Source organism: Grammomys surdaster, unplaced genomic scaffold (genome assembly GCF_004785775.1).
Source record: "Grammomys surdaster isolate TR1022 unplaced genomic scaffold, NIH_TR_1.0 125767, whole genome shotgun sequence".
Classification (NCBI taxonomy): domain Eukaryota; kingdom Metazoa; phylum Chordata; class Mammalia; order Rodentia; family Muridae; genus Grammomys; species Grammomys surdaster.
This window is the reverse complement of record NW_021620598.1, coordinates 2912429-2924505: the sequence shown is the minus strand read 5'-3', so window position 1 is coordinate 2924505 and position 12077 is coordinate 2912429. Positions and strand designations below refer to the sequence as shown.

Here is a 12077-nt window from a genome sequence, read left to right as displayed (position 1 = left end):
ATCCACAATCACTATAAGCTAGCAGCGGAAACGGAAGCGACCAGTAAAGCTCTACCCGGACAAGGACGCTCTTTAGGCTTATTTTGCTTACGGAGGTTGGGACCGGGTGGAGTTGCTTATTCGCAGTGAGGCAAACCCAGAAAAAGGGCAGTGAGACCGGGAACCCCGGCGGGCGATGGGGCGGGGCTGCACAAACTCCTTGGACCGAGGGCGGAGCCTTAGAGGATTTAGGGCGGCGCCGCGCAGGCGCAGTGAGGCGGGGCTAGTGCTGTGGGCGGGCCACGCAGGCGCTCTGGGGCCCTGGGCGGGGAGGCGGTGAGTGCGTCCGGTAGTGTGCTGCCGGAGCGCGCGTGGCGGGCTTGACCGAGTTCCCTCCATGCCCCGGCTCGCTGGGTCTGGCCTCGGTGCCTCTGGAAGCCAGGGTGAGGGGTGCGGGGCGGGGAGGCGTTAGATACCCGGCTCAGAGCGCGGGGAGGGCTTTGCGCGGGTGGCTTGGGCCGTGGAGTATACGGTCGCCAGGCGGAGCCCTGCTGACCTGGGGAGACTCTGAGCGGGAGGAGGAGGCCCTGGCGGAGATGCACTATCCTGGGACTGTCTCCTGACTGTCACCTGCTGCAAGGGCAGCGCGCCCAGCAGCCTCGGTGAAGGCCTGTGACGTGCGAATTAAGATACCACTAGCTATGTTCGCGCACACCCAAAATAGAATTTCAGTTTCAGACGTCATTCGGGACATCTGTCAGTTTCCAAGGCGCGCATATGCTCCTTCTGATTCCAAAGCTCGTTCTGTAGGACGAAAAGGGTTAGAGGAGGGCGCAGCTGGGGCCGGAGCTGCTGATGGGAACTTTGAAAGGCTAGTAGGAATTCCCATACAGCGCAATAAAAAAAAAAAAAAACTAAGAATCGCGTTTTCTCCAACTCTTCAGACAGCTGCTGTTGCCGCTAGACCACTGACCCAGTTATTTACGTAGAGGTGGGGGCCTCTAACACCTTGAATACAAGAGTGCCATCCAAACAGTTAAGAATGCAGCCACACAGAGTGAACTAGGATACACCTTCCCACCTCATCCTCCAGGTGAGATAATAGAAATAGCCAGCGTGGACTTTTCGCCAGTATACACTGGGTGCTGGTGGGTAAGACTGAGGGCAGAACTGAAGTCTTTAAACCTTTCCTGTAAACTGACCTGGGGAAGGCTGTGGTTGCTGCACAGATTTATCTGCCTGGATTTTCCAAGGGAACCAACGTTTCAGACTACTTGGGCAGGGCAGGAAAGTATGCTCTACTTACTTACGCAAGAGAAGATTCTTGCATCCAGTGAAGGGAAGTAGCAGGAGGCACATGAATCTGTCCTTAAATGGTGTCTGAGAGGCCAATACACCTAAGCACAAGTAAATGTGTAGCCAGTGTAGCAGAACCATGAATGCCAAACCTACCTCAGTTACTGGGTTGATTGAGCACCAAACAGCACAGGCCAAGCATACATGTCCACTATGTGTCCTAAATGCTTTTACCTTCACCACCTTACCTAGTTTATAACAGATTGAGACACAAGGAAGAGCAAAGAAATAGCATTGCTGCCAAGGATCAAAATAATCAATAGGCACAGAGCCACACACAGCGCAGATGTTAGATAGACCTATTGGAAGGGGGCATTTAAAGCAAGCCCAGTTGACACGTTAAACGTGCTAGAGGAGAAGATATATAGCGTGCATACACAGATGGGGATTTTAGCAGATAGAGAATTAGTGGAAAACAGAATGCTTTCAAGAGGCCTGTCAGCTGATGTGACTGAAGCCACTGAACTAGAAGATAGTCTATAGAAATGATCCACACTGGGGCTGGTGAGACGGGCTGGCAGGTAGAGGTGCCAGCTGCCTAGCCAGACCTGAGTTTCATCTCCAGATCCCACATGGTGAACTGACTCTACAATGATACTGTGGCACATTGCTTACCTATGCATAATCAGTCAATAAAGATACAGTTAAAAAAAATTCTGGCTGGGCAGTGGTGGTGCACGCCTTCAATCCCAGCACTTGAGAGGCAGAGGCAAGCGGATTTCTGAGTTCGAGGCCAGCCTGGTCTACAGAGTGAGTTCCAGGACAGCCAGGGTATACAGAGAAACCCTGTCTCGAAAAACCAAAACAAACAACAACAACAACAAAATTCTGCTGTCAAGATGGCTCAGGGGTTAAAGACATTGGCTGCCAAAGCTGATGACCCAAGATTAATCTAGATTGTAGAAGGCAAGAATTTCTGTAAGTTGTCCTCTGACCGATTCATAAAGTCTATGGATGGAGAACCCTCTCTCCAAACTGAATGTAAATAAAATATCCAGTTTAAGTAGGTGGGTATGTAAACCATATTCTTCTCAATTCACTGTAGCCCAGGCTAGGCACAGTCAGTTGTGTGCACTGAACAATGCTGTGTAACGTTGACCGGGTGTTCCTTTGAGCTCAAGCTTCCTAGTCAAGGAGGCTCACGTTTTGTGGGTGACATATGAACAGCAGGCAGAGAGAGTTTGAAGTGGGGTGGTTCTTTGCCTCCCATGGTGACACCCCTATCTCTTGGTCTTGCAGATGGCATCTGAGGCAGAGCCCCGCCCCCTGGGCATGTTCGAGTGTCAGCTTTGTGCTTTAAAAGCTCCTTACAGCTATGTTGGGCAGAAGCCCCCAGACACCCAGGCTATTGTGTGAGTATGCATCCCAGGCCAGTGCACAGGAGACCCTGTCCAGTGCTACTCGGCAGGTACCTTGTGGAGTGTGATACCTGGTTTGAGTGTTATACTTTAGATCAGTTCTTGCCCTTGTTATGAATGCCTCAGGCATATCCCAAGGAAGCCCCAGGCAAGGCTGGAAATCTTTTTTTAACTCTTCAAGGACTCTCTGCCTTCCCTGTGGCTGCAGCTGAGAGTCAGGGACTTGTTCTGTCTATGAGGTGGAAGAAAGCCTTGTGGCCTAGGCCAGACAGCCGTGGAGGAGTTTGGTGGCTTTTTCATGTAGGGCTGTGTCCTATGTTGTCCCAGCTGGTGATACTTCTGAGCTGGGTGGGTACCCAGTGGTTCCTAAGGACCAATTCCCCAAGGGTCTGATTGATACAGGTTGGGAGCAGAGATGGTTCCAAGCTTGTTTATTGGACTGTGGCTTAGCCTTCATGAAGCATCACGTTAGAAAACTGTCTGGTCCTGGACTCAAGACACAGCAGCAGGGGACCAGGCTCAACTCCTTTGCTTCCCTGGATTGTGCCACTCAGTTGCTGTCATGCTGATGTGTGTGGGACAAAGAAGACTGACCTCGTGAGGCCACCTAGTGAATCCTGATTGCTCTGGGGTTGACTGAGAGACTCCCTCTGAAACCTTGCAGAGCTAAGGCTGGGTCACATTTCAGTTCCTACCTCTCCTCCAGGCGCCAGCCTTCCTGCCATTACCGTTCTGTACAGATAAACTAGTTTGCGTTGGTTGAGGCTCCCCACCATGGCTCACAACTGAGTGTTCCTTCTCCCTACAGCCTCCTGGAGGAGAGCTACATCATGAAGGATCCCTTCTCCTCAGACAAGGCCAGGTTTCTGGTCCTCGGCTCTCGGTGCAGTGTGTGCGGCAGGCTGGTGTGTGTGGGCCCGGTGGGTACACCTGGGGACTTCTTGATTTCTGCCCCACAGATCTGGGAACCCCCTGATCACCAGGTGGAGAGGAGGTGGGGGTTCTTAGATGACCTTCTTTGGGACACAAACACAAAGGGAAGGGGCCAGTGAGGGCAGCTAGAGGGGACCCAGCCTGGGGTGAGTAAAGAGACTTTAAGCAGTTGAGCCTTGGAGTAGTCCAGGGCTTTGAGAACTCCTGAGCACCCGCTGCAGGTACAGTGCATACAAGTGGGGCTTACCACAGGTCATGTCCAAGAGCTGTTACTTCTCTCTGCTGTCTGGCTGATGTACGTGATGGCAGGAGCCTCAGGTCCCTCCAGCCGGAGGGAAAACTGTGGAGGGAGTGTTTGAGGTCAACAGGAAAGATGGGTGGCCTGAGGCCAGCCTCTGAAGGGCCTCAAGTGCTACTCCTTGGATTTGGGCTGTAGTTGGCAAGCAGAAGTAGTAGCGGCTGTCCCAAGAATAATAGGCATCTTCCCCTTTCTTGGATTAAACAATACATTGTTAAGTGATATTATCTTCATTGCAAGGGGTTGCTTCTCAGAACTTCAGGTGGGATGGCTACCCTGCCAGCCCTTGGTGCTCCTTCCTGGCTCAGGTTGCTGCTGCCTCCCCCTGCACCTCATGGGGGATTTGCCTGGGAGAGACATTGCTGAATGCCCCGATGTTCCAGCCCTCTTCTCTCCCTCACAGGACTGCAGCCTGTTCTACTCCAAGAGGGTCTGCCTTCCCTGTGTTCAGGAGAACATTGGTGCTTTCCCTCAGGAAATCCAGCGGGATGTGGAGAAGAGAAAGGCTGCTAGCAAGAGGCATTCCAGCCATCCCTGACTGGCAGGGGCACCGCCTCCTGTGAAGCATTGGGCTGGGCTCGGCCAGGATTCCGGCTGGGAGCTGTGGATCTGGTCTTCTCTGAACTGTGTGGAGTACCTCCAGCCTCAGGAGCTGAGGAACTGGCCAAGACTGAGGATAGACAGCAGGGGTGAATCCAACTAACACATCAGGCCTGGCCTCTATTGGACACCAGGAACGAGGGAGAGGGACCTCCTTCACTTGACAGCTGGTAGACACTTCCTGCAGATGGACATGTGGGGAGACACCTGGCTTCTCTCCAGGACTTCCAAACAGCATGATGTCATCTGTCTAGGGAAATCAGCCTCTGAGGGCCAGAGAGTATGCGAGGGTTACATCACATCCTCTGTAACACCTCGGTTATGATTTAAACCTTGACTCTGTATCATATTTATAATTAAAAATCTGAAGGATAAACTCATGGCTTGAGTAACCTTTTCAATGACACTTGGAGGCTCACTGCATTCCCCACTGGGGCTAGTGCGTGGGGCATGGTCTGTGCAAACTGTCCAAATCCCAACATCATTCAAAATGAACCAACTAATTTTTAAAAATACTTTATTTCTTTTAAAACCATTAAGGCAAAACTGAACCCTGAAATTAACTCTTTACATTCATCAGCTTACAGTAGGACATTCCAAACATACAGGTTCCCATAAATTCAGGATATAAATCAACGTGTACAGTCAGTTCAGTCTCCTATGGAGAAAACAAAGACTCGATTTTTTTTTTTTTTTTTTTAGAATCAAGATTAAGTTATAGCCATTTTTAATTGCCTGGTACCAATTAGTTCATGTGACTAGAAAATTCTATTTGCCCTTCTGTGTTCACCCTGATTCCTGATGTCCTGGATAGCCCTGTATCCACAACAAGCTGGAGGGGGATGTGGGGGATGCTGATACCGGCTCAATAATTCCTATTCAGGCCTGTTACCACAGCAATGAAGGGCTGCAAGCCCCCAGGTCTGAAAGGATGGCACCAAGGACAGTAGTGAGCAGGTGGCAAGGAAGCAGGCCTCAGACCTTGCTTTGGAAATGTGCATGTCCTCGTGTGTGTCTGTAAGACCCCATCCCCTTAGGTTCCAGTGTGATGACATTGTGGTTCTTGTAGGGAGTTATGAAGACACACTGAGAAGAAATGTGGCCAGGACATTGGAAATGACATGAAGACTCAAGGGAACAGCTCAAATTGCCATAGTTCTTTGGTAATAATTCACAGGTAACGATTCTCTAAAGAGTGGAGAGCTGTTAACCCAACAGGCCTGCTCAGTGGCCTTGATAGAAACACTGATGTAAAGTCGGTGATTTCCAGCCAGGGTTCAGCAAAGTCTGGTTGGCAGAGACAGATACAAACAGATTGGCCCGCACTTTAAAAGAGCAGTGACTGAAGGAGCAGATTCACACATTGGGAAGAGACAGTGCACAGTGAGGGGGCAGTGACAAGTGCAGGGTGCACACCACTGGGCATCCGTCTGCAGTTGTTTATTTGGGCTTCCGCTGTGCCCATCAGGTTCAAGAGCTAGGCTTTGAACATACAGTGTACTGAACCCTGACTTAGAGGATTCCAGGTATTGGTGATTAGACACACGGCCACAAGCTAGTCAACTAGTTGTATCAGGGTGTTAAACAACAACAACAACAACAACAGAAATCACAGTATTTAAGATATAGCGCCAGGCAGTGGTGGCACAGGCCTTTAATCCCAGGACTTGGGAGGCAGAGGCAGGCGGATTTTTGAGTTTGAGGCCAGCCTGGTCTACAGAGTGAGTTCTAGGACAGCCAGGGCTAAACAAAAAAACTCTGTCTTGACCCCCCTTCCCCCCCAAATATAGCTATGAAGATCATTCTTTTTCATTCAGTGCAGAAAACATCGTGACACTTAACATGGATAATACTGATGTCTTCCTAGGAAGGGTGCCATGTGGCATTCATACGCTTTGAGGTACACTTAGTTTCAGGTTTGACAAAAGAGCTGGCTGTACGCTCCTTTTTTTTTTTAATGAAATTTCCCAAAGTGACGATTTTACCAGGAGTTTATCACTCCCTAGTCTTCAGGGCCTGAATTCAGGCTCTGTGTGTGACTTGAAGCACAGCTGAGTCCCAGGGGCCTGGGAAAGATGCCCCAGTGCCCCATGCCGGCCAGGGAGCCCAGAGGGCCACCTGCCGCTGCTCTGCCCTCACCTGTGGCCCAAGAATGAAGCATCTGTCTTCACCGAATAAATGAATTTGCAGCTGGGTTTGGGTTGGGGGAAGAGGTGATCTTGGAGAGCAATATTTCTCCCTCTTTACAGAGAACTGCCAGGTTTTCATATGTGACCCCAACTGGCAAACTTTTAAATAAAAAAAAGATACAGAAACAGCCTGGTGGCTATGACATACAACAATGCTCCTCCTTGCCTTTTGCCAACAGTAGCACCTGACCGCCACTTGACATGACACATATGACATATGTCATGTGCTGTCAGCTGCTTGGCCAAGACATGATGCTGAGCCTGGGCACAGTTTGGTCCACTTCTGATTGGCATAGGAATCTCCAAAAGGTGCTCCTTGTGATGTAACCACCCTCCCTGACTGAAGTCCCCTTTTGAGGAGAAAAGCAATGGACTCCATCTCAGACTAAGATTCTGAGAAGTAGATGGCTGAGGTCTGATGTTGAGGAAATGTCCTCAGGGGTCCCAGGCTGGTGCTAGGCCAGGTAGCATCAGCCTCTTACACTCTGTCCTGATTAGGGACCACACACCTTTTCCTGATGAGGCGACAGACCACTCCACCAAAGGAAACCTAGAGACACCAACACATTCCTCAGAGGAGTCTCAGTGAGGAATGCAATCCACTTATTTAAACCAGAACCTGTCCATGCAGATTTTAGTGTTTTTAGATAAGGACAAAGGCCATCTCTGGCTATTAGGCTGTTGCTCTAATATTCTTAACCTACTCTGGTCTTATAAATACAAATGGTCTCAGCCATACAAATGTGGACTGGGGACAGAGTGGTACCTGGTGGCTCAGCAGGAAACCAACATGGCCGTCAGGCTGGTGGTATATATTTGAAGATGGGTTTAAGTCCTGTTCTCCTACTCTATATGCTGGGTGAGCAGTTGCAGGGAGTTGTTACATTTTCCCCAGTGGAACCTCATCTTGAAAGGCCAAACAGGTTAAAGAGAGATACAGTGAAGGTGGCAGGCTTTTTGGCTATAGGAGGCCCTGGGGCCAAAGGCTGGTTAATCTCAGGAGACAACAGGAAAACTTTAAACTGGAGTTCAGCAAGTCATTTTCAAACCAAAGATGCAGGACAAAAATCCCCTTCCTCCATGCGTCTGGCTGCTGAGTGTTCAACGTGTCCCAGTGTTTTAGACAAAGGCTCAAGGTGAGACATATTTAGAATCAGATGCAAGCTGAGTGTAGAGGAACCCAAGGGCCATGTTTTTCTGAAGGTCTGTTTCAAGCAATCTTTTCTGGGGGAGGGCCTATAAGACCAGCAGAAAGAGGTGTCGTGGAGGGAGGGGCCAGCGTGGCCCCTACAGACAGGACCATACGGGAGGTCATCATAGACCTTAGTCCAGTCAATGACTACATTTTGCACATGTGCATCTTTAAAGCTCCCTTAATCAGCGAACATGTCTTCACTAGGTCACGCAGCCTCTTGAAGACATCAGGAGGCAGGGAGGAGAGACACCACAGCTGCTTGGTCCCCATCCATCTCCAAGGAGTCTGGCACTAAGACTTTACCATCAGTGCTGGGAAATGGCTCTGCAACCCTGCTCTAGAGCTCCAGGAGCCGAGGTGGCATCCCTGATTGGGCTGTTGGCTGATGCCATTGACACACCTTGCAGACCATTGCTGCCCACTTTCTCAGTTCCTAAGTGTGCCACAGTATTTAACCTGGCATGTCTTGGGTTACTGATGCCTTGAGAAATCTGGCTAGGTGACCTGAAAGAGCCTAGCACCATGTGGTCACATTGTGAATATCCTTCCCATAATGGGTGTGTGTGTGTGTGCACAAAGTCAGTGACTTTGGAGCCAAGGCCACTGTGGTCCCTCCTGGCTGCTCTGGTGATAGCTCACTGGCAGTCCCACCAGGCTCCCGGAGTATGAAACTTTCAAGAAGACAACTGAGTTCCAGCTCAGATGCAGACTGACACGGAACTTGTCAGTCAGTTCTGTGGTCCGTACTGAAAGCATACAGCAAGGTGCTACTCTTCATAAGTTTTATGAGTTCAAACAGGACGCTCGACTACCCCAAAAGCCCACGACTCAAAACTCACTTTCTAAGGTCACCTACACTGGAGTGGCATTTGTGTAAGGTTCATTAGAACAGAAGCCTGTCCTCATAGGGGACCTGTCCACAGAAGAGACTTGGCACTGGAATCCACCCTTTGACCCAAACCTAGGACCAGTTCTAGCCCCTCTGGAAGCACTGAGGACTAGATGTGCCATGTGACACAAAGGCTGGCTTCTTTCTGACTGAGCTCAACCCTCACAGGGATCATATATGAAAGTGATTTGCTCTGCCTCTGACTCCTAAGAGCCTTGGCAGACCGCCTGCAGCAACTGCTGTCCACCAGAGCCGTTGATTGGCAGCAAGGAGGGAAGACAAAGGGGGTAAGTGGGTTTGAGGAAGGACAGAAGACAGGGAGGATGGGGAGAAGGAGAGCAGGAGGGAGGAAGGAAGGAGGTCAGTAATGGTGCAAGTCTTAAATCATGTCTCGATGCTAAGTTTCCTCTTTCCCTTATTATTATTCTTTCTAGTGTTTTCATAATGTTGACCTTGAACATTTTATCAGCAGCAATCTTTTTCTTCTTTAAACAGGGTCTCACACAGCACAGACTGCCATCAAACTTAATTCTGTATCTGAAGGCAACCTCTGACTTTTGCTGAGGTTGTGGGCATTGACCACCATGGCCATAAAGCAACACCAGGGACCAAGCCCTCTACCCACTGAGCTACGTCCTCGACTCCTTGGCAGTGTCTGTCTGGATCACCCTTTAATAACAAACAGTGATGACATCAGAAGAGAGTCAAGTTTTCTAAAGATGGGTCAGGATCGGATACAACCCGATCTGAAATACGCAGCCACCCCCTTGGAGGGCAGGTGCTGGCAGGTCCATGAGGTCTGAGAATCCTTTGTGCAACTGTTTCTCTTGAAGATAGCCAGCACTGCTCTCCCAGTGGGACTGAGGAAAAGGGACTTTACCACCTAATTCTTTGAAACAACAACAACGATAACAACAACAATAACAACAGACCAACCAAGTGTCGTGAGATCTTCAGCTGAGTACAAACAGAAGCTGAATTAAATCACACCCTTCTCTCTTGTTCTCCAGGGTGACCAGCTCCCTTCAGCCTGGGTAGTGAAGTGACTTTTGCCTTCTCCACTCCAGAGAGAGAAAGAGAGCATCTCATCACCAAGAGAGGTTTTTTTTTTTTTTTTTTTAAAGTAAAGTGTCATATCAAAGGAACTGCCAAAGGGAGGGTCTAGAGGAACATATACAAATCTTTTGTGCATCTACCCCTGATATTGCTGCCTTGCCCACACGCTGAGCGTCTGACGTGAGCAAAGCTGCAGAACTAGTCACCCAGGGCTCATCCTGTCTTTGTCTCTCAGACACTAGCTAAAGCCTCCTGAGGCGTCTTGAGATGTAACTTTCTGGGAATCTTCTACACAATTCTGAAAATGTTTTTCACCCCCACGAGTCAGTTACACCCTCCAGAACAGTGAGACCACAGAGAAAATGATGGGATAGCTTATCAAACTATTCTTGAATGTTCTCAGAAGCCAGCTCTTTTTCTTAGAGCCAGGAAACACAAGTGAAGTCTTCCCAATAAACATTATTTTTTTTTTTTTTGGCCACGTTTAAGTGGCTAACTTTGGGTCACACCTTGACTTGTAGCTTTTTAAAGGTTAAAAAGTGCAGATTAGTTTTCAGGATTTATAAGAATGCAGCACACAGCCAGAAGGACGGCAGGAAGGGAATAGACCACTCGGACTTTGAGGTTACCCGTTAATTAATGACGAATTATAAACGCAACGTAGGGTGCTGTGCAATGATTAACATTGGGCCAGTTAAGATCAGACTGGAGACTGCCATTGTCTGTAATTGTCTGAATCCTATTAGCCTCTGATCACCCCCATTTTGGTAGCAGGTAGTCTTAGAAGTGCCCATTCAGAAAGTAAGGACATGACGTGGGAAGAGCCTGCATTACCTAGGCTCAGCCCTCTTCATCCCCAAGGGTTGGAGGGAGGCCATCTGTGCAAATCCCTGCTCTCCTGTATGGAGTCGCAGACTTCAGAGGTCCCTGAACAGTGGCAACGGCCTGTCATCTCAGGAGAAATCAGTACATGTCTCTGTAGATCTCTTGCAACAGTGGGTGCAGTGCTGCGTCTGCCTCAGTCTTCTTGATGACCTGCACGAGCTGCGCATGCTCCGTGACCAGCTGCCGAAGGTCCACCATTTTTTGAAGGAGTTTTGGGAAGAGAAAGGTATCATCCGGGTGGTTGCTCTGCAGGTGGAGCTTGAGCACGTGCACAATCCCCTCCTGCAACTTCTCAATGTAGCCTATGTTTAGAAGGCCAGGCCGATCTACGCTCAAAAGAAGAAAGAGACGTCTGAGTGTGGCCATGTGAGAGGCCCCGGTCAGTGGAGGGGCCAAGTGTCGATGCTTGGTGTGGCCCTGCTGAGAAGGCACCATGGCAGCCAGACCAGAGGTCACCACCTCTGATGGGTACAGACATGACTGACGCTCCTAGCAATTCACCGGACCAGCCCATAGTCCTACCCCACTCCCCCTTATGGTGTAGCCCCTACTTTTGGATTTGCCTGACACTCCCCAGACCACACATCTTTGTAGAAAACAGAGTGCTTCTTCCTATGTGAAAGTTGTGTATTCAGCTTCCCAGCAGCAGCTAAGGGGTGTGATAAGATTAACAAGATTTTTTTCTTTTTTTTCATATTTATTTATTTATTTATTTATTTTTATTTTATTTTATTTTATTTTATTTTTTGAGACAGAGTTTCTCTGTGTAACCCTGGCTATCTTGAAACTCCATCTGTACACCAGGTTGGCCTCGAACTCAAAGAGATCTGCCTGACTCTGCCTCCTGAGTCCTGGGATTAAAGGGGGATTAAAGGTGTGTGCCACCACTGTCCTAGGCTTTGTCTTAAAGCAACATTATTGATGCCTTTTGATAAGGCCCAGGTGGAAAGCAGACAGAGAAATGGCCAGGGCTGGACAGTATACCAAGGAGCCTCTGGAGTCCAGAGAGGACATAACAGGAAGTAACACTGCTCACACTGGTGGCCTTCCTGGTATAGTCTCAGGTTCCTGTCTATCCATCCACCCATCCATCCATCCATCCATCCATCCATCCATCCATCCACCCATCCATCCACCTACCCACCCATCCACCCATCCATCCATCCACCCATCCATCCACCCATCCATCCACCCATCCATCCATCTATCCATCCACCTACCCATCCATCCATCCATCCATCCATCCACCCATCCATCCATTCACCCACCCACCCATCCATCCATCCACCCATCCATCCACCCACCCACCCACCCATCTATCCATCCATCCACCCACCCA

General features: G+C 49.4%; 2 protein-coding genes across 4 annotated transcripts in view; one reads left to right on the top strand and one right to left on the bottom strand.

Moving 5' to 3' along the window:
* The first annotated feature begins 309 nt into the window (after positions 1 to 309).
* Cdpf1 (cysteine rich DPF motif domain containing 1) lies at positions 310 to 4904 on the top strand. The gene is made up of 5 exons (XM_028788765.1): positions 310 to 422; positions 924 to 1072; positions 2575 to 2687; positions 3502 to 3613; positions 4328 to 4904. Exons 3-5 carry the CDS (start codon positions 2575 to 2577, stop codon positions 4460 to 4462), a joined length of 360 nt encoding a protein of 119 aa, XP_028644598.1. The 5' UTR covers positions 310 to 422; positions 924 to 1072; the 3' UTR covers positions 4463 to 4904.
* A 1523-nt stretch (positions 4905 to 6427) lies between these two features.
* The window catches only part of Ppara (peroxisome proliferator activated receptor alpha), a 69163-nt gene continuing 63513 nt past the window's right edge, over positions 6428 to 12077 (bottom strand). For all 3 annotated transcript variants that reach the window (XM_028788745.1, XM_028788746.1, XM_028788744.1), the window contains one exon: positions 6428 to 11064. In XM_028788745.1, the coding sequence (XP_028644578.1) occupies positions 10817 to 11064 (248 nt within the window). In that variant the 3' untranslated portion in view covers positions 6428 to 10816. The remainder of the gene's footprint in view (positions 11065 to 12077) is intronic.

Bases quoted from the DNA above. Each gene is read 5' to 3' on its own strand.
- Cdpf1 (XM_028788765.1), top strand. From the start codon at position 2,575: ATGGCATCTGAGGCAGAGCCCCGCCCCCTGGGCATGTTCGAGTGTCAG. The intron at 2,688-3,501 runs GTGAGTATGCAT...TTCTCCCTACAG, and splicing joins CCAGACACCCAGGCTATTGT to CCTCCTGGAGGAGAGCTACA. The intron at 3,614-4,327 runs GTGGGTACACCT...TCTCCCTCACAG, and splicing joins GGCTGGTGTGTGTGGGCCCG to GACTGCAGCCTGTTCTACTC.